The sequence below is a fragment of the Tamandua tetradactyla genome, chromosome 3, assembly GCF_023851605.1.
Source record: "Tamandua tetradactyla isolate mTamTet1 chromosome 3, mTamTet1.pri, whole genome shotgun sequence".
In the NCBI taxonomy this organism is placed as follows: domain Eukaryota; kingdom Metazoa; phylum Chordata; class Mammalia; order Pilosa; family Myrmecophagidae; genus Tamandua; species Tamandua tetradactyla.
Genome location: NC_135329.1, coordinates 30,164,754 through 30,186,828, shown reverse-complemented (window position 1 = coordinate 30,186,828; position 22,075 = coordinate 30,164,754). Strand labels below are relative to the sequence as shown.

Below are 22,075 nucleotides of genomic sequence, written 5' to 3'. Positions count from 1 at the left end.
TGAGCACTGGATACTGTGAGGAAGACTTAAAAAGTACAAGATTCAATCCCTTCCCTTAAGATATTTATAAATACAAAATTTACATGTGTGAAGCATGAAGTTCTTCAAGGACCTGGAGACCTGCTGAGTCAGTTGCACACAGGGAGATTCCATAGCACTTTGTACCTCACTTAGGGTACTTTTGCTGCCTTGTAGTGGAGTTATTTAGGCTTGTCTTAGTCTCCTTTAGAAAAATTCTATTCACATTTGGATTGTGTTGTACCCTGCATAATACGCTTTGTACTGCCATGTAAAAAAACTTAAACATGCATTATCCTATTTAATCCCATAAAATTCTGTTATAATCATCATTTTTTAGGCTGTTTCTTAACAAAAGTTCTGCAGCCAGAAAGTAGCATAACTAGAATTTTAACCCATATCAGTCTGACTGTATAACTGGTATCCTTAGCCACTATGCTGTATCTATCACTGAAGCTGCCTACAGTTTATTATTAATAATTTATTCAGCAAATTGGAATTGGTGGAAATTAAAGGATGTTGATAAAAAGCACAGATCTTAGCCAAATAAAATGTTGGTCCATGTGACAGAGATTGGCATTAGCTTGTTTATATGGCAAAGAACTCCAGATGGAACCCCTAGCTGATAGTGAACCTGAACTCAAGTGCCTGCTGATTTTTCATACCATAGATGACTCAAGGCCAGGTGACGGCCCAAAAGATAGGCTGGATCTACTCAGGTACCACCCAGCACAAGTTCTAAATGTGGCCTGCCCTGCTTTTCTCAGATACCTTCATGAGATTCATGTTTTCATTCTGCTCCAGCCTCCTCCAAGGCCCACCCAGCCCACGAGTGGTAAGAAGAGAAAGCGGGTAAGTGATGACGTTCCAGACTGCAAAGTTTTGAAACCTTTATTGAGCGGCTCCATCCCTGTAGAGCAGTTTGTACAGACCCTGGAGAAGGTGAGCAAATTAAGTTTACATTGTCTAAACTGAATATGAGCTGTCCTTTCTGTTGTTCATACAAACATCCTTGCTTTGAGGAATGTATATTGCTGTTTTTTATTTAACCTCTGCTTTCTGAGTACTGCCCCTACAGCATTTGCTTGGTCCAAAGCCATGCCAGGGAAGAGAATTATAAAGAGTTGAGAGAAGAGAATGCCTTTCTTCTCCTTATGTACCCTAATTGCTTTTCTTTACAAACTCTTTCCTTCCATCAAGTCCTAAATAGTTAGTTCCATTTGTTTTGAGAAGTAGACTGAGGAAAAAGCCTTTCTTAAAAAACAAAAAAGTAACAGGTTGCTGAGCAGGGATGGGAAAGACAGTATGAAGCGCCCATTTTGCTTTTCTACAAGAAAACCCCTTTCTGTCAAAGAGCCACCCTGGGTGTGTCAGAGGAAGTACGAGTGTCTGGGTTGAATGACAGTGTTGCTAGATCCCTAGCAATTCGGGAAATGGGACCAACAATTCCACGATGTGGTATGAAGAGACAAGCAGGCAGTCATCTACGAGAACACTGGTCCTTCTTCCTTTTCTTGTTCCTGATGCTTCTCCCAAAGAAATAATTTCTCAACTACAATTCTTTTTTTTTTAATTTAACTTATATTAAAGGTCTTTGCACTCTTGGCTTCAGAAACCAGTTTTAGTATTAGGATTATATAATCTTTGATATGAAGGGATTAGCTAAAGATAATATTTTCATGCTGCTTCTTGCAAGAACTGCAACTTAAAATTATAAGAAAGGAGATTTTCCTGTGAAACTGTTGTAACTGTGTTTTGTCCAAACTCAGTATCTCAATTAACTATGGTTTTTCAAATCTTAAACTAAATGCTTTCTCTTTATTAGGATTTTGTTTTTTTCTTCATATAATATAAGTCCACCAGTCTTTGAATTTTACACAGAGGGCTTCAGCCAAGTTGTTCAGCTCTTAGACACTCATACTATGTAATACAGATGTGAACATATAGGCAGCTGCCTTACTTAGGACATTGTCGTGTACCTCATCCCTATTGACAGTTCTCAGGCTTGGCTTATTTTTTAAGAACTTGAGAAAACTTGCTTTCCCGAAAGACCTTCAGTTCTGCTTAGCTCATCTAAGAATTAACCCATAGGGCTTGACTTTGAATATTCCCTCCACTGCTTCTGCCTCCTCTCCTTAGTGTAGAAGGAGTATCAGTAACTGTCAAAAACCACAGTTGAGCTTTCTATAACTAAATGTCGATTATTTTCATAAGGCCAATATTCTTCACCTATTTTGCATCCTTTTTAGGCAAATCAGTCTTCTACTTTTTCTTTCTCAACATTATGTCTGATTTGTAAGAAACTTCCATATTTAGCATTAAGATAACTAAAGAATTATTTGCTCTGCTACTTTATCTCCTTTCCCCTTGAGATACTTGCCAAATCCCAGTCAGTGGTATCTTGCTGTGAAGAACGACATTTTCCTTGGCGCTTACATGAACAGCCGAGACAGAGGATGAAGCTGTTACTCAGCAGCGTGGTCACGGTACTGAGGCTGCTAATAGAACAGGCTTAGGGTCCCAGACTCCTGAACACAGGTGCTTGGATGTCCTCCTCAACTCACTCACCAAACCTTAAGCAGATTGTGTAAATCCTGTCATTTTTATGAGATTCTGTATGTTTGAGGGCCTCTGTTAAAATATTTTAAACCGTGGTTGAATTCTGTTGCTATAGTAGACCTTGTTACAAAGTCTGAAGAACTGCATTGAATAGTTTCAAAAATGCATTCAGTTTAGTCACACCTAAGAAGTGTTATTTTTGGAGCAAGCCCTCAGTTGTTGAAATATTATCCTGCCTTCTCAGTCAGCACCTTGGTTTTCAGAGTACTCATCCTCCTTTTTCTTTTTTCTATGGAACAGCATGGCTTCAATGATATTAAGGTGGAAGACACAGCCAAGGGCCATATTGTCCTGCTCCAGGAAGCTGAGACACTCATCCAGATTGAGGAAGATTCAACCCATATTATTTGTGACAATGATGAGATGCTCAGGGTACGACTGCGAGACCTTGTCCTCAAATTCTTACAAAAGTTCTAAAATGGAGCATCTAAGCCATTTCTACTTCCCTGAAATCCTACACCCTTCATTATGGCTACCCAGTGCAAGTCAGCTGAAGAAGGGGATAAAAAGCTGTTGGATACATCTTGTAATATTCTCTGGTTGAAATAATGAAGTAGTTTTTCTTGAGGGAAATAATTGGGAAACATGGCCAGAATTTTCTGACAAAACTTTCTCTTTAACTTTAGATTCATTTTCTCCCTGTCTGGGTCTGTTTGAGAAGCCAGGGTGGTAGGGCAAAAAGCAGAAGAGTAGCATTAAGAGTGCCAGAAGCAGCTTTCCAAGAGTTGAACAGTGGAAGGGAAGGTAAAAAGATGACTGACTCATTGTCTTATGTTGTATATATGTTTGGTTTTCATGGTTTCACAGGCCTGGGGCAAAGGAACAAGCGTTTGATTTTGTTTTACTTACCTGCCTACAGTGCTGCACCTAAAAAGAAAGATGGTCCCCCAAAATAGTAAAATTAACCCATCCATCCGTATTTTATATTGTGAGCCCATTTTGTTAATAAAATTTATTTTAATATAGAGGTATCTGCTCTGTTGATCCTACAATTTTTATATGAATTCAGGTCTGAAGAAATTATGAAAATAAACAGTACAATATATACTTAGAAAAAAGCACAGCAGAAAATTTTAGTTTGGTGTATATATTAAATCATATGATCCAGCACTATTTGCAGAAAGTCAGGTATATTTCTTCTTTAATTTTATGAAAAGGAGCTTAACTTTATCTGAGCTATGTCTGTATGAAAAGTAATACCAGCTACAATCTTAAACGGGGAAAGGTCCATGACGAGTAGCTCAGGCTCTGCTAGTTGAGTTTTGCCTGTCCCACAGATACCCATAGACCCATTAGTAACCACAGATTTTACAGAAAAGTAACTTGACAAAAGATTACTGCATGTGAAATAAGGCTGCATCTGAATTGTTAAAGCAGATATTCATCAGATTACATCTAATCTAAGACAGCATCAGTTGTAACATGCATGCCAATTTGCAAGAATTAAAATGTGGGGGAGAAAAAAGCACAAGTCTTAACTTAATGAACTGTGATAGTGGGCTTAACTCAGACTATTGTTCTTACAGTCTTTTTAGACTGGTTACATTCAGTCCGAGGTCAGCCCTCCAACTCTGCTAACAATCAAGCATCACGAGGTGTTATTTAATGGTCCAAGTCTATGTAAAACTACTAAACAGCGAATCGCTCAAATGAGAGTTGACCGTCAAATCTCTCTCTTGCAATGAACATATCAACAGAAATATTAAAGGAGAAAAAAGGAAATGTCATTTTTGCCATTTCCAAACCCACAGGTTTAGACACAAGAATGGTTAAGCAAGTCATTCCAATAAAGGGGCCTAGGGTGTGTCTATAGAGTGAACTATAACAACTACTGTAGTTCTTATATTAACATTACAAGAAATTGATGCCATGGCTATGAAAATTTAGGTTTTTAGGAGAATTGTAAATATGCATCAGACACTGGATGCCTCCAAATAAAACCTGAGAATCAAGTTAAATTTTAAAAAATATTTTAAACACATTGAAAAATGCAAAAACAATGTAAAGACAGAACTTAAAAAGAAATCAAAATGTCATATCGTTCTTCGAATGATATGTCTAGAAATTACTTGGATTTGTCAAAGTTTGATTTATTTTAAAGGGCTTGTGCTGGTTTGAAAGATGTGTGGACCCTAGAAAAGCCATGTTTTAATCAAAATCCCATTTCATAAAGGCAGAATAATCCCTATTCAATACTGTATGTTTGAATCTGTAATTAGATCATTTCCCTGGAGATGTAACCCAATCAAGAGTGGTTGTTAAACTGGATTAGGGGAGATGTGTCTCCACCCATTTGAGTGGGCCTTGATTGGTTTACTGGAGTGCTATAAAAGAGGAAACATTTTGGAGGAGAGATCAGAGAGAACAGAGTAGAACGATATAGCCACAAGAAACAGAGTCCACCAGCCAGCATCCTTTGGAGATGAAGAAGGAAAATGCCTCCCAGGGAGCTTCATGAAACAGGAAGCCAGAAGAAGCTAGCAGATGACGCCATGTTTGCCATGTGCCCTTCCAGATGAGAGAGGAACCCTGACCATGTTCACCATGTGCTTTTCCAGATGAGAAACTCTGATGTTCGATCGACCTTCTTGAACCAAGGTATCTGTCCCTGGATGCCTTAGATTGGACATTTCTATAGACTTGTCCCATTGGGACATTTTCTCAGCCTTAGAACTGTAAACTAGCAACTTATTAAACTCCCCTTTTTAAAAGCCATTTTGTTTCTGGTGTATTGCATTCTGGCAGCTATCAAACTAGAATATGGCTTGATCAAACCACCCAAGGCATTGGTCCCTTCAGAGATGGTTACTAATGGGGCAAACGGTAGGCTAATATAGTTAGTAAAACCTGGTAAGCAGGGAATAATTTTGAAATTATGAAGCTAGAATCAAGTCATCATCTCCCACTTCTAGTGATAAAAGCAGGACAAAAGCAAAGAACATACGAGCAGAGAGAAATTGTAGATCTGCCCTTTCCAAGTTTTAAGAGAAAGCAGTTATGAATCACTACTTGGAGTTCAGATATTTGGTTATCAAACCAGGCTGGTGTCATGGTCAGGTTCATGTGTCAACCTGGCCAAGTGGTGGTTGGGCAAGTGCTGGCTTGTCTGTTGCAATGAGGACATTTCATAGAATTAAATCATTATCATGTCAGCTGCATCCACAGCTGATTCCATTTGTAATCAGCTAAAGGGGCGTGCCTTCTGCAATGAGTATTGCTTAATCTAACCACTGAAAGCCTTATAAGGAGGATTCAGAAGAGACAGACTCTTCCTGTTTCAGCTGGTAAGCCTCTCCTGTGGAGTTCATCCAGACCCTCCATCAGCATTGTCGGCTTCACAGCCTACTCCGCAGATTTTGGACTCTGTGTTCCTGCGGTCACGTGAGACACTTTTATAAATTTTATATTTGCGAGTGTTCCCTGTTGATTCTGGTTCTCTAGAGAACCCTAACTAATACAGCTGGTTAGTGGAAGAACCAGAAGAAGTGGTAGGCCTGCCCTTCAACTGCTATAATATACCACTGATGGATGGCTCCATTACCAAAAATGCAGCCCACTGACTACTGACAGCATCCTGATGAAGAATGTGACATCTTGAAGAATTTCTACTAGAGCTCAACAAAAATGGTGATTAAACAGTAATTGAAAAACCAGTAAGATTAATGAGGAAACTGTTGAAAACCCTTCAAAGGATAGGAATAGAAGGGAACTTCCTCAACATAATAAAGGGAATATATGAAAAACCCACAGCTAACATCATCCTCAATGGGGAAAAACTGAAAACTTTCCCATAAGATCAGGAACAAGATAAGGATGTCCACTATCACCACTGTTATTCAACACTGTGTTGGAAGTTCTAGCCAGAGCAATTAGACAAGAAAAAGAAATACAAGGCATCAAAGTTGGAAAGGAAGAAGTAAAACTCTCACTGTTTGCAGATGATATATGTCAAAAATCCCCCAAAATCCACAGCAAAACTAGTAGAGCTAATAAATGAGTACAGCAAAGTGGCAGGTTACAAGATCAACACTCAAAAATCTGTAGTGTTTCTATACACTAGTAATGAACAATCTGAGGGGGGAATCATGAAAAAAAGTCCATTTACAATTGCAACGAAAATAATAAAATATTTAGGAATAAATTTAAAGAGACAAAAGACCTATACAGAGAAAACTATAAGAAATTGCTAAAAGAAATCACAGAAGACCTAAATTAATGAAAGACCATAAAGCTGTTAGAAGAAAGTGTAGGGAAATAACTGATACATCTTATAATAGGAGGCAGTTTCCTAGACCTTACACCCAAAGCACAAGCATTGAAGAAAGAAATAAATGGGAACTCCTCAAAACCAAACACTTTTGTGCATCAAAGAACTTCGTCAAGAAAGTAAAAAGACAGCCTGCACAATGGGAGACAATATTTGGAAACAATATATCAGATAAAGGTCTAGTATCTAGAATATATAAAGAGATTATTCAACTCAACAACAAAAAGGCAGACAACCCATTTACAAAATGGGCAAAAGACTTGAACAGACACTTCTCAGAAGAGGAAATATACAAATGGCCAAAAGGCACATGAAAAGATGCTCAGCTTCTCTGGCTATTAGGGAAATGCGAATCAAAACCACAATGACATATCATCTCACACCCGCCAGAATGGCCATTATTAATAAAACAGAAAATGACAAGTGCTGGAGAGGATGTGGAGAAAGAGGCACACTTATCCACTGTTGGTGGGAATGTCAAATAGTACAACCACTGTGGAAGGCAGTTTGGTGTTTCTCAGGAAGCTAAGTATAGAATTGCCCTATGACCCAGCAATACTACTGCTAGGTATCTACTCAGAGGACATGAGAGCAAAGACACAAATGGACATTTGCACACCAATGTTTATAGCAGCATTTACAATTGCCAAGAGATGGAAACAGCCCAAATGTCCATCCACAGATGAGTTGATGGACACAGGTAAACAAACTATGGTATATACATACAATGGAATATTATGTAGCTGTAAGACAGAATAAAGTTATGAAGTATGTAACAACATGGGTAGACCTTAAGGACATTATGCTGAGTGAGATTAGCCAGAAACAAAAGGACAAATAGTGTATGGTCTCACAGATGTGAACTACCATTAATGAATGAACTTGGAGAATTTCAGTTAAGAACAGAGACAAACAGGAGATAGAAATAGGGTAGATATTGGCTAATTGGAACTTAAGGGATACAGATTGTGCAACAGGATTGACTGTAAAAATTCAGAAATGGATAGCACAATACTACGTAACTGTAATACAATAATGTTAGAACACTGAATGAAACTGAATGTGAGAATGATAGAGGGAGGAGGCCTGGGGGCAGAAATGAAATATAAATCAGAAGATATACAGTAAAGACTGAAATAGTATAATCTAGGAATGCCTAGAGTGTATAATGATAGTGACTAAATGTACAAATTTAAAAATGTTGTGCATGTGGAAGAGCAAAGGAATGTCAATAATGCAGGGTGTTACATATCTAACCAAATGGCCTAACTAAAATTGAAAGTTATAAAAGTCATAAGAAAGAATAAAAATACTTGATGACCCCTATAACTTTTCCATGTTCAATGCAATAAATGTCAGGCATCTTTTTCAAAAAAAAATAATAATAATAATGCAGGGTGTTGAAAATAGTTGGTGATTAAATTTTAAAACTTTAACTTTTGTGTGAGACTAAAGCAAAAAATATTTTATTAAAAAAAATTAATGAGAAACCTTTTTTCCTGTTATTTCTTTAAATCTTTCTATCAAGCAATATATTAGGATCTATTGTTGTTTAACAATTACCCTAAAACGTCATGGCTTAGAAAAATCAAACATTTTTTAGCTCACATTTTCTGTTGTTTAAGAATCTGGTGTGGCTTGGCTGGGTACTACTGGTTCAGGGTTCTCTCTCCACCAGGATGCAGTGAGGGGTTGAATAAGAAAACTGATGTACAGAATTTAAGTAACTTTCCCAAGATAGTGGGGAAGCCAAGTACAGTCTGCCATCTTTCCCTGTGACCCACAAATAAACGCTGTGCTGAGGACTAGATGTTTTAGCTAGTTCCTCCAACAGGATAAGAATGTGGACTCACTCCTTTTTTGGATAGCCTTGACATCCCACAACAGACAGTGATCTACCCACACATTCCTTCCCTTTTTTTGCCCCAAAAACATAAACATACCCAGGCTGCATGTCTAAGTTTTATGGCACCTGGCCCACCCCCACTTCTATATCTGTTCCTGGTGAGGAGAGAGTGGTGTCCTTGTCTATGACATCTCCTTACCTCTGCTGTGGATGGAGTCCTACTGGCCAGGAAGACTGACGCCCACTACTGAAGCTGAACTTGCCGTCTCTTCTCCATGTGAGTGAACACTGATCCTTCCAGTGTCTGCATAAGTCGTGCTTTGCTGGCGACCCCAAAATCTGAAAACCATGGAGTGGGTTGAGACCCTAGGACCACTGTTGCTAGTGGCAGGCACTGCTGTCCTCTTGCTACCCTCCATGCAGTGAAACTCCACCCCTGGAGGTGGTAATAGGTGTCTCTGACTGATAGTTTGGCACATTGAGCAGGATGCTGACAGACAGCCCATAAGTTGCTTCTGTCTTACCCTAAGTGTTGTGTGTGAGTATCTGGGATCAGGAGCTGGCTATTAGTGATTTTCTTTTCTTGTAAAGGTATCAACTACTTTGTTTATCCTTGATCCCTCGGGAGCTTAACACTTTTGACCCTTACACTTGTCCCATAAATTCAGTTTTTCCAAACTGCAATAAAATAGCAAAAACCTCTATGATGATATATTAATAGGAGCCAAGCAAACTGATGAATGGAATAGGAAGGGGGAAGACTATTTTTCTCTGGCCCTGAGTCCATTTTTTCCCCTACAGGAGTGAGGAAACTTGAAGGCTGTCTCATTGTTTCATGCCACACTGAGGGAAGGTAGATAACACCTGATGTTTTCAAATTCACTGCAGTGGAATTATGAATAAATAACATTACTCTTTGTTAGGGAAGAAATAACCAACTCCTATTCTGAGGAAGTTTCAACTACATGCTGGAAACAGGCAGCACAGAGCTAAGGCCAAAACATCTAAACTTGTTAGAGACTAGAACTAGCATCAATGATGAGTTTATTCTCTAAATATGAAATATCAAAGTCTCCTCTGCTCCTTGGTAGCCTTTAAGGTTTTAAATAACTCATTAAAATATTACTTTAGGTATGTTAAACTTAAGCATTTCTTGAGTCATCAGACAAAATTATTTTACCCACATCATACTAGGCATGTAAAATGTTTCTTGTTTCTCTTTTAGTATGAGGCAACTGAAAAAAATGGAGATCATGCCCCTTAGATAACAATATGTTAGCAGGATTTACCCTTTATCCTTCTCTAGGATAAACTACAGTGATACTTTCTAAACCATTTATAAGTCTTCCTGACATACAACTATGAAATCAATCACAAGTAAAAATAACTTTAATTTGTATAAGATACAATAATCTGGGTTATTAAATACATTGTCAACTGAAACAAAGTTCGGTAACTTTTTTAAGATTATCTAATATAAAATCTTTAGTAACTAACAGCAATATTCACATACTTTAACAATAATGAACTTTGATTTTACAAAGTCTTTTTAAACAGCAATAGGCATTTATTAAGTCCTTGCTATATTCTGTGCCTTTTGCTGTCTCTGATAATTTTTAGCTCATGAGAATGACAAAAAAATAAAAAATAAATGTTTCTCCCAAACTTCTCACAAGTATAAGAAAGCAATTTTCCTCCAGAACCATGAGCACTCTAAGGACAGGATCTATGTCCCCGCATGAGGTGTAGCACATAGTAAACACAATGGGGAGTGGGGAGAGAAAATGTTAGAAGATATATGAGAATAACAGGCCTTATCAACATTTCCTTGGAGGTTAACATTTTAACTTCAGTTTTCTAAACATGAGAACCTATATAGAAGTGTAACAGACCCTGTGCAAATGAAATAGCTGCCATTCAGCCCAGTTCTAAAATGACTACTTGATTCAGTGAAGGGCTTACTGATGCTTGATCAAGGATTAGCCAAATCTGGCCCATGGACTAAGAAGGGTAAAAAATATATACATGAGACAGAAATCATATATGTGAACCACAAAGCTTAAAATATTTACCATCTGGCCATTTACCAAAATAGTTCTGCTCATATGTAGATTATATTAAAATATTTTAGTGATACTTAATTCAAATAAAGGTTAAATAGCAGTATGGCTATGTAAGCTTCCACTTACAGACAGAACTATGAATCTTGCACAAAAATAAAAAAAAAACAAAATTTTTCTAAATGCCTGATGGCAGTGGAGAGTGTAAGGAAAAATGAAAAGCAGCCAAATTCTAAAGAGTCAACACTTGAAAGAGGAATGGTAGATGAGTTTCCATCTTCATGACTTTCAGCCTGAGGGCAGACCAAAGTCAGCACTCTATGGTGCAGCCAAAAGTGTATTGTCTTCAGATAAAATCTGCAGTCTCTCCATCTTGAATAACTAGAGAACTATAAATTGAGAGAAATATCCCAGAAGAGAGCGGCGGAGAGCCAAAGCCCCAAATTATATAAACTGCCCAGATCCCTGGCAGCTCCCTGAAATGTGCATGCACAGGACAGACTACAAGCAACCCAGCTAAATATAATGAGAAGGCAGAGACTGTCAGAATGGATAAAATAAAAATAAAGAAAAACAAGAAATAACTACATGCTGCCTACCTACAAGAGATACACATTAAATATAAAGACAAACTGGTTGAAAATAAATGGATGCAAAAAGATATACCATGTGAAATGCATATATATATATATGAAAACTGAAATAGCTGTATTAATATCAGATAAAACATATCACTAGTGATAAGGAACATTTCATAATGATAAAAGGGTGAATTCATGAAGAAGACATTGCAATGATGACTGTGTATGTATCTAATAAGAGCTTCAAAATAAATGAAACAAAAATTGAGGGAATGAAAGGGAGATATAACTCCATAAAGACAATCAGATTTTATCACTCTTCTCTTAGTGATTATTAAAACTAGCCAAAAATCTCAGTAAATTAACAGATGATCTAAAAATACTATCAGTTACCTTGACCTAATTTTCACTTTCAGAGTACAATATATCCTATAACTGCAGAATACTCATTTTTTTCAAAGCACATGGTATATTTTATATGAAAGTTGTATTTTATATGAAAGTTATATGTATGCCAGGTGATAAAGCAAGTCTCAAGTATCAATATGTTCAAAAGGACTGAAATCATATAGAAAATGTTCCTTCATCACAATGGAATTAAATTAGAGCTCATAACATTAAGATATTTAAGAAAACTACTAATATTGAAAATTAACCAACATACTTTAAAAATAACTCATGGATCAAAAGAGGACTCACAAAACAAATTACAAAATATTTTTATCTGAGTGATAAAAACATAACTCAAGATTTGTGGATCCTGCTAAAGTATTGCTAAAAAGAGAATTTATAGCTTTTAAGATGCTTATATTAGAAAAGAAGAAAGATCTAAATTCAATTTTCACCTTAAGAAACCATAAAAAGAGCAAAGCCAACCCAAAGAAAGTAAAAGGAAAGAAACAATAAAAATAACAGCAGAAATGAACAAGACAGAAAATAAATGGAAGAAATCAGCAAAGAAAAAACCTGATTCTTTGAAAAGATCAACAAAACTGATACATACTTAACAAACTGATCTAAAAAAAAAAAAAGAAAGAAAGAACACAGATTACCCATATCAAGAATGAAAACGTTGAAGCAGTTAGGAAAAAAAAAAATGAAAAATCATGGAACTGTAACCCATGCCAAACTTTAAAATCTGTTCTATAACTGCTTGTTAAAAGGTACTTGGAAATGTATTGTTTTGTATATATGTTGTTGTGTTTCACAATTTAAAAAGTAAAAAAAAAATGAAAACACAATTACTATAGAGCATACAGATATTAAAAGCATAAAAAGAAAATGCTGCAAACAACTTTATGCCAAGAAAGCATAAACAAAAAAGCATTTCCTTTAAAGACCATGGATAATATACTTTAAAGGCAAAAACTGCCAAAGCTCATTCAAGAAGAAAGAGATAACCTGAATAATCCAATATTCACTTAAGAACTTAAATTTCTGGGGAATTCTATGAAATATTTGAGGAAAAAATAACATTAATCTTACCAAACACTCACCAAGAAATAGAGGAGGAGGCAGTACTTTTCAGCTCCTTTAATGGGACCAGCATAACCCTCAGATCAAAGACAGTATATTAAAAATAATAAATATCCCTTGTGAAACAGATGCAAAAACACCTAAAAAAATATTGGCAAACTGAAACCAGCAATACACAGAAAGGATAATATATCAAAACAAAGTAGGGTTTATTCCAAAAATGCACTGATAATTAATATTTGAAAAACCAATCAATAATTCAATATAATAGAATGGAGGAAGAAAACCATATGATCATTTCAATAGATGCATAAAAAGCATTTGACAAAAATCAACATCTGATTTTCTAAAAACTCTGACTAGGAACAGAAGGGAACTTCCATAATCTGATAAAGGGCATCTACAAAAACCTACAGCTACATGAAATATTAAACCTTTTCCTCAAAGAGTAAGAATAAGGCGAGGATGCTTCTCCATATTTCTTTTCAACATTGTACCAGAAGTCCTATCACTGAAATAAGGCAAGAAAAAAGGAAAAAGACAAAAAGCTAGGAAAGAAAGAAAACTTTCTATTTGCAAATGGCATGACTATTTATAGAAAATCCTAAGAAATATACAAAACTATCAGAATTAGTGAAATTAGCAAGATTGTAAAATACAAGGTTAATTACAAATATCAACTGTATTTTATATATTACCAATAAATAACTGGAAGATGAAATTTTTACAAAAGCAATTCCGTTCACAGTAACATCAAAACAAAATATTTTGGAATAATCTTATCAAAAGATGTATAAGATTTCTACACTAATAATCTCAAAACCTTACCAATAGAAATTAAAGACCTAAATAAATGTAAAGATATGTCAAGCTCATGGGTTAGAAGACTCATTATTGTGAATGTGTTGACTTTCCCCTTTGAGCTACAGATTCAATGCAACTGCAATAAAAATACCACCAGGTGTTTTAAAAATAACTGACAAACTGATTCTAAAGTTTATACAGAAATATACAGCAACTGTAATTTCCAAAACAATCTTGAAAATGATGAACAAAGTTAGTGGACTTACACTACTTTATTTCAAGACTATAAAACTAGATTTAATCATAACAGTATGGTACTGACATAAGGATTGACAAATCAACTAAGAGCTCAGATACAGACTCACACACAGTCATTAGATTGTCAATAAAAGCTTCAAAGTAAATAGGGAAAGGAGTCTTAATAAACAGTGCTAAAATACTAGATATCCACATTAAAAAAAAAAAAAAGAACCTGACCACTATCACACCCATACACAAATATTAACTCGAGATGGGTCATAGATCTAAATGTAAAACAAACACCAAAAATCTTTCAGTGGAAAATATAGAATATCTTCATGACTTGGGATAGGCACAGTTTTTGTTGGCTACAGAAAGTAATAATCCAAGGGAAAGTTATAGACTTCATCAAAATTAAAAACTTGTACTCATCAGAAGGTTCCTTAAAGAAAATGGATAGGTGAGCCACAAACTTGGGGAAAAATATTCACAAAATATGTATCTGATAAAGGACTAGTATCCAGAATTAAGAATGCCTATAACTCAACAATAAAAAAAGAAACCAAATTTTTTTAAGTGGGCAAGAGATTTGTACAGACACCACAAAGAAAATATAGTCAATCCTCATTACTCACAGACTCCACATTTGTGAATATGCCTACTTGCTAAAATTTATTCGTAACCCCAAAATCTATAAATGTGTTCGTGGTCACTCATGGACATATGCAGTTGAGAAAAATGTGAGTCACCAAACACACGTCTAACTGAGGTTGAACAAGATGGCACTATGCCTTGTTTCAGCTCTCATTACTATAAACAAGTGTCTTTGTGGTATATTAAGGGCCACTTTTTCACATTTTTTGCTTTGTGTTGGTGATTTCCCTGTTTAAAATGACCCCCAAGCATAGTGCTGAAGTGCCATATCCCTTAGCCCAAGAAGGCTGTGATGTGAGAAAATATGTGTATAGGCTTCAGTCAAACATGAATTATAGTACTGTTGGCTGTGAGTTAATTATTAATGGGTCAACTATATATATATGTGTGTCATTAAAAAAATTATATACTGATAAGTTGATAAAAATGTGGTGACCAGTGGCTTACAGGAACCTAATCCTGTATTTCCCCCTAGGAATAGTGATTCAATATTCATTAATTCAGTGTTTACAGCAACTTTATAGAACATAACTACCACAAATAATGAGAACTGAGTGTATATATAAATTGCATAAGCACATGGGAAAGTACATAACATCATTAGTCATTACGGTAATGCAAATTAAAACCACAAGATACCATTACACATCCACCAAAGTGGCTAAAATGAAAAAGACTGACCCCACCACGTGCTGGTGAGAATGTGGAACAACAGAACACTCATATATTATTGGTGGGAGTACAAAATAGTACAATCACTTTGGAGAAAGGTCTGGGATTTTCTTATAAAACTAAGCATATATAGATATACTACCACATCATATCACCTAACAATTCCACTCTTAGGTGGAAATAAAAGAGAAATAAAAACGTATGCCCATGAAGTCTTGAAAATGAATTCTATAGCAGCTTTATTCATAATAACCCAAAACTTGAAAAACCCCAGGTGTCTGTCAACAGGATGGGAACATATTGTTATACAAGGGAATACTAAGCAATAAAAAGGAACAATTAGTTAATACATGCAACAACACTATGAATTTCAAAGACAGTGCTGAGTTTCTAGAAACTTTACACAAAAGAGTAAAAATTGTATACCATTTATATGAAATTCTAGAACAAAGAAAACTAATCCATGGTAGAAAAAAATCAAAAGTTACCTCTGAAGGGTAGAAGTGGGGAGAAGTAGGAAAGAGTGTGAGGGAACTTTCTAGGTTACTGGTAATGTTGTATACCTTGACAGAGATTTGGATTATACAAGTGTATGCATGTCACAACTCAAGAATATACACTTAAGATCTGTGCATTCCAGTATGTAAATTCAGTATGTAAATTTTACATTAAAAATACAGAAAAAACATTGACCTTTAGTCAATGATATGCATGCTTATGTATTTAGAAGGAAGTTTAGCAAATGTAATTTACTTTGAAGTACACCCAACATAGGATGGATAGATGGAGAGCTATAAAGAAAATATAGTTAAAATGTTAATGGCAGAATCTAAGTGATAGGTGGTATACTGTTTATACTACAGAAATTCTTTCAACTTTACTGTATGTTTGACAATTTTCACAAGAAAATGTTTGGGAAAATGAGATAAACAGAATGTAAATAGTTTAAATTCTAACATGGCAACTCTACCATATGGCCAGAATGTATACCCTTTTATAAATGTGAAGACAAATGGAGAAAGGTAAAAAAATTAAAACAGGTTAAGAAACAGATGAAATTAAATAGCAAACCAAACCTGGCCCTAGAACAGAGTTTCCCACCCTATTTTAATGATCTCTCCTAGAATCCATTCTGACTTTAATTCTCCTTGGCACTCTCTTATTCCTCTTTATCAACAAAAATATAAATACAAAGCATGGTGGGTATAAGACTTCCTAGCCATTATGTGCCGGGATTCCTTTAAATATCTAGTAATACCACAATAGCTGTATATCAAGAGTAGTACAGTATCAATTACTATTCAGCTTGCTAGCAGCTATTTCTGTGTGGCCCTCTTTAGTATTTTTGTAAAATCATTCATTCATCAAAAAAAAACCACTGTACATCTTCTATTTTCTAATCTCAGAAGCTTACAATCTCACATGGAAAATAGAGTAATAAACCAGTATGTGGCATGGTGTGGTAAAAGAGGGAAGAGACAGCTCTAATAGGAGATGGGGCAAGGAGAAGCAGTGACTTCAGAGAAGGGAAGGTTTTCTGAAGGTGATGTTTCATTTGAGTCTTAAAACAACGAGCTGGCACTAAAAACAAATGGAATGCAAAGAGCCATTAACAGGTTTAAAGTATTTGTAAATACCCAATAACTTTTTTATTAGTTAATTTTTTATTGTGTGCCAAACAATGGGCTAACATTCTTTAGATTAACTGTTAACTTTCAACATATCTTTTAAGAGGCAGGTACTTTTTTGCCATTTTATAGATGAGATTAAAGCTTAATAACTTGCTTCCATATGTGCAATTTAATGGAGGATCCAGGATTTGAACCCACTTACTAACTCCAGAGTCCATATCCTTAACCAAAGCATTAACCTTAACCATACTTTCGTAAATATTGCAGAACCTTCAACTTGAGTGACAATTGACATCAACAGCTAACGTTTCCTACTTTGGCTTACCTTGTTAAGTCCAGAACAGAACTAGGTGAGAGAATAATCTATGTAGAAGTGTTAATTTATGTAAGATGCATATTTACTACAGCCTCATACAACTTACTCAAGTCTCTGATTCCAGCACACACTGGAAGATCATACAACTTACTCAAGCCTTTTGATCCCAACACACACTGGAAGATGTAAAAAATAGTAGGCTGCAACCAAAAACTTCAGGCTAAGTAGAAATTTCCAGTCTACATGACATTTGTCTGCAAACTTAGCAACACAGGAATCTAATCAACTGTCGACCCTAATTTAGGAGTAACACTATTAGGTCCCACCATGTTCTTAGGATTGTCAGTGAGAACCTAACTTTCAATTACAGAGCTCAGAAGAGTCACCTTCAATTCATCTTTTCTTTTGCTTTCCATCCTCTTTTCCCATCTCCGTACATTTCTTCAGAAGCCCATGACTCAGTGCTCTCTCCCTGGGGATGTCTCTGATCTTATAGCCAAGCCTAAATTCTAGGACTGAGGACACCAAAAACATAGAGCTCCAACAATTATGAAGCATCACCTAGACACAGGGGCTTTTAATGAGCTGCATGGGGGTAACTTATAGACCAGATAGGGCCATTCTAAGCAAGATTTCTTCTCTGTACTGGAAAAACATGCATACTCTAGCTCCTCACCACCACACTATAAACATACATACATTTTTAAAGTTACCATTAAAAAAATTTGCATCTTTGTGTCCCATGCCATCCCACATCCCCATTTAAAGCCATTAAATGACACGTACATTCTCTATCTAGTCAAAATAACCAATCCCAGAAATGGATGCAGGTAAGGCTGCCTGTGTCCAGTTCATGCACATTTACAGCATCACCTAGGGTCAGGTACCCGGGCTATTCCCAGGACAAAATCATACACAACAGTCTTATGCTGCAAGTGGTCCTAATTGGCCATGCCAGTGATGGCTACTGGGAATCAGGCAGGCACCTTCTCTCTCATCATTCTTCTGTCCCTGCAGGAAAATCACAAAAGACCTCCAAGCTGCTACAGTTAAAAGTCTCCATTTATTTTATTTTTTACAAAAATCCAACATAAGACCATTGCGCTCATGACTGGAAAAGGTGTGGGTAGACAGATATGGCATAGATATCAAAGAACTTCCCCCTCCAAAATGCTATCACCTCAAACCAGAAGCTCCCTGAATACACACTCCAGGCAGCTACTGGATAGATACAACTCCTGTTCTCCTGTACAGGACTCCACGACTCAGTGAGCAGACCATGGCTTGAGGTACAGTCCAGACAAGACTCAGAACCATTGCCAGGGGCATAAAAGTTCAGATTAGCATGATGAGCAACTTGAAGAGGTTATCACTTAGGTAGATGATCCTCATGATGAAAGGTAAACCAGTTAATTAGAGAACAAGAATGTGTCTGGGCCCTAGAAGCCAAGACTAGAGAACAAGGTTTTTCTCCCCTGTGTACCACCAATGAAATTCATATGGGTCTACAAAGCTAAGTTACATTTAGTTATAGGCAACATCTGGATTCCCCATGTTGATCTGCACCGAAGCCACTGTAAGCATGGTATTGGACTTACTCCTAGTCCATTTCAAAAAGTGGCAGTCATGGCAGTCATTCTTCAGAAGCACCTAACTACTAAGGAACATGCAATGTCTGATGACTACTTTGGAGCTTCCTTTAAGAATTTGGGCCAATGGCCACTAGAGCCTGCTTTACAAGTCCTTCATGTTAGTGTTCCTTTCAAGTAGTGCTATCCTTATTGGAAGCTCTGATATCATAACCCTCCTTATGGCACACTTTTATATTATCCATAATCTCAAACCACTCAGCTATTTATAGATCTACCCATAACATTCAGGGACACAAAAATCTGGCTGTACATAAGGGAGACCTAACACAGAAACTGATCCTTTCTCACCAGATCTTAATGAAAGAAAAATTATGAACTCCTCACATTAAAATAAAAATAAAATAGCAGCCACTTTACATAGCTCAAAACAACACACACTTTGGCTTCCCAGAGGGAAGAAGACTACTGCTACAAAAATGAAGTCAGAAGTCAAGGAAAAAGTAACTAGAACATGAGGATACAGGGAGCTGGACCCTTAGCTGGGTTGCTGAGATGCATAACCAATTTCCTAGGTTCTTGCCTCAAGGAGGGAGGGCCACAAAGAAGAAGCCAGTGGGAACGTTTCAAGAGACATAAGTACTAGAAGCAGCCTTGTTCCTATTTGCCGGTAAGAATTTCCTTAAGTTAATCTAGCCCTACGGTTGGGTAGCAGCTACAGAAAAGAGTCTGGCTTCAAAATGATACTTCCAGAGAAGCCATTTGGTACAGTAAGTTCTGAGGAAAATGTACCCTCTAGAAATAGAAGCACAGGATGTCAAGGTCTAGGGAAGACAGAACTGGCTTAAGGCATATGAATGACCAGGGCAGACCTGAGATCTTTATTTAGCTGCTGGAAACCTTTTATACTCAACTTCAGCTAAAGAAGGGAAGACGTGGAAATGGTAGAAGTCATGGGCTAAATTCCTAACAAATGCCATTAACACCTTTCTCATTCCCCTGCCACCACCAACACCAAAGGAAAAAAAACTAACTTCAGTTTCAGCCTAGAGAACAGATATTTAAATAGGAAGTAGAAAGTGGTTTGTGGGATGTTAAAACCGGTTAAGTTAAAAGACTGGATTTGAGTTTACATAGCAAATCATACCCTCCCACATTTTTCTAGCACATAACAAACCTCAAGGGGTCCTGCAGCCAACCTGACATTAGAAGTCAAAAACTATATATAAGTAGCATGGGTTGTAGAGCTAGACAAAGGTAGAGGGGAAGGTGAATTTCACCAAGGAATTAATCCCAAGGCAGGTGCCTTGCTGTAAAGATTCCCGGCCAGCCGGGTGAAGATGTTCAAAGGAAACTTGCTTGTTCTACCCAAGAGTAGCCCAACCCTCCAACCCTCCAACCCTCCAACCACTTCAGACCACACCTGGAAGTGCAACCTGCCAGTTCTCCTGCTTGTCCTATCTAAGAGATAACACTTCAAAAAAGCCTGAAGCCCATGTTTTAATCAGAAGAGTAAGACAAAAAAAAAAAGCTATTTGAGAGTGCTGGCTTCAGGCTTTACTCCTTCCTCACTCTTTGCCTCCTCATTCTTATCCAAACAGGGGAGTGAGAGGGAGAGCAGTAATAATAACTGGGACAAGCATGGCTTAAAGATGAATCTTTAAAAACCACTGAATATAGCAATAGGATGCTCAGCTGCTCACAAAGGTAGAAGTCCTCCCCAAGAATTCTAATGAAAGGAAGATTTGAGTTTTAGATTGTTGATTGGCAAAAGAAAGGGGAAAGGAACATAACACATCTTATAATTGTCCAATGCACCCTAAGAAGGCCAAGTCCATTCTTTCCTTATTTCTGTACACAGATAACCCCTGGGGAGAATAAAGGAGAATTTTTAAGATTAAGCCAGGTAACACTAGGCCAGAATCCCATGTCTGCAGAAATATAGACCATAAGGAACCTGGTGGGCCCCACACTTAGCGACTTAGTGAGATAGGCAAAAATTTCAAACTCTACCCCCACATCCTCCATATATATATATACATATATACGTGAGTGTGTGGGCATGCATATGCATTTTATATACACACATATACAAATATATGTATACCTACACACACACATATATTCACACATATATATATAAATAAGCCTTGAACGGCAAATTGAAACTTTTTTTTTAAATAATAATAGTTGTTACTGCATTTTTAAAATCACAAACTAGCTGTCCTGGGCTTATGAACTAAGTGAGTGACTATCTAGAGTCCCCATGGTTCTCAGTGTAAGCTATCGGTCAGTGCCCTGCTTAGAGAACCCCAGCACCTCCTGACCAGGATTCCAGTGGGAGCAGCTCAGAATCTGCCTATACCCAGTGTGGCCGACTTAAAGGCAGCTTCTTCCTTTCCACTCTTCCTGCTGCCTCTCCCAGCTAAGGTCTGGGCCATCCACCGAGTAGATGCCTCCAAGGTCCTTCAATGCCTAGGAACCCTAGGAGCCATTCCCTCACTCTGCCCATCCTCTCCCCAAAACTCACAATGCCCCTAGATGAACTTGAAGCATTTCGTCTTGTCATGGGGCAGGCGGGTCTTGAAGAGTACAGAGTCTACCCTGAATTGAGTATACAGTAGGGGCATATAGCCATACACCTTGACAAAAAAGTTTATGCATTTGTGCCGCTCATGAAAATGGGAGTCATCGTGGGACAGGGCCTGAGGGCATCCTGGACAACGGAAAGTCCACCGTGAGGTCACCTGGAAATAGAGAAGAAAGATTATTTGCAGGTACTAATACAGGCAGAAACCCTGTGGCTTAACCAAGCCAATGAATCTGGAGCAGAATCATTATCTTCAGCCCAGGCTCTTCCTTTCCCAGGCATACATCAAAAACATTAACAGTATTCTTTCAAAATGCCTGTGGTGGCTTGGAGCTAAATACCTCTGAAAAGCATGTTCTTAAATATACTTCATTCCTATGGTGTGAACCCGTTTTAAGACCTTTTGATAAGGTTACTTCAGTTAAGGTATGGCTCGATTCAATCAGGATGGGCCTTAATCCTATTATTGGAGTTCTTTATAAGCAGAATAAAATTCAAACAGAAAAAAAGTCACAGAAAGCAAATGCTGAAGGTCAGAACCTGGAAGAGGAGGGTAAGGCCAGGAGAGGCAGCCATGTGCAGGGCCACGTGACAGAAAAGCCCAGGACCAAGGATCACCAGCAGCCAAGCCTAAGATGTCAGTCTTTGGGAAAAAAGCATTGCCTTGATGATGCCTTGATCTGATTTTTTTCCTATCTCAAAACTATGAGCT

The 22,075-nt window shown here is 37.1% G+C and overlaps 2 protein-coding genes across 18 annotated transcripts in view; one reads left to right on the top strand and one right to left on the bottom strand.

Annotated features, from left to right (window-relative positions):
• INTS9 (integrator complex subunit 9) overlaps window positions 1-14,159 on the top strand; it is a 162,834-nt gene extending 148,675 nt beyond the window's left edge. For all 5 annotated transcript variants that reach the window (XM_077152908.1, XM_077152907.1, XM_077152909.1 and 2 more), the window contains 2 exons: window positions 823-960; window positions 2,878-14,159. In XM_077152908.1, the coding sequence (XP_077009023.1) occupies window positions 823-960; window positions 2,878-3,054 (315 nt within the window). In that variant the 3' untranslated portion in view covers window positions 3,055-14,159. The remainder of the gene's footprint in view (window positions 1-822; window positions 961-2,877) is intronic.
• Window positions 8,467-22,075, bottom strand: part of EXTL3 (exostosin like glycosyltransferase 3) — a 279,381-nt gene continuing 265,772 nt past the window's right edge. For 12 of the 13 annotated variants that reach the window (XM_077152899.1, XM_077152900.1, XM_077152904.1 and 9 more), the window contains one exon: window positions 18,229-21,520. In XM_077152899.1, coding sequence (XP_077009014.1) covers window positions 21,311-21,520 — 210 coding nt within the window. In that variant the 3' untranslated portion in view covers window positions 18,229-21,310. Of the gene's footprint in view, window positions 9,090-18,228; window positions 21,521-22,075 lie in introns of those variants that run through there. The other variant, XM_077152906.1, reaches the window with a different exon arrangement.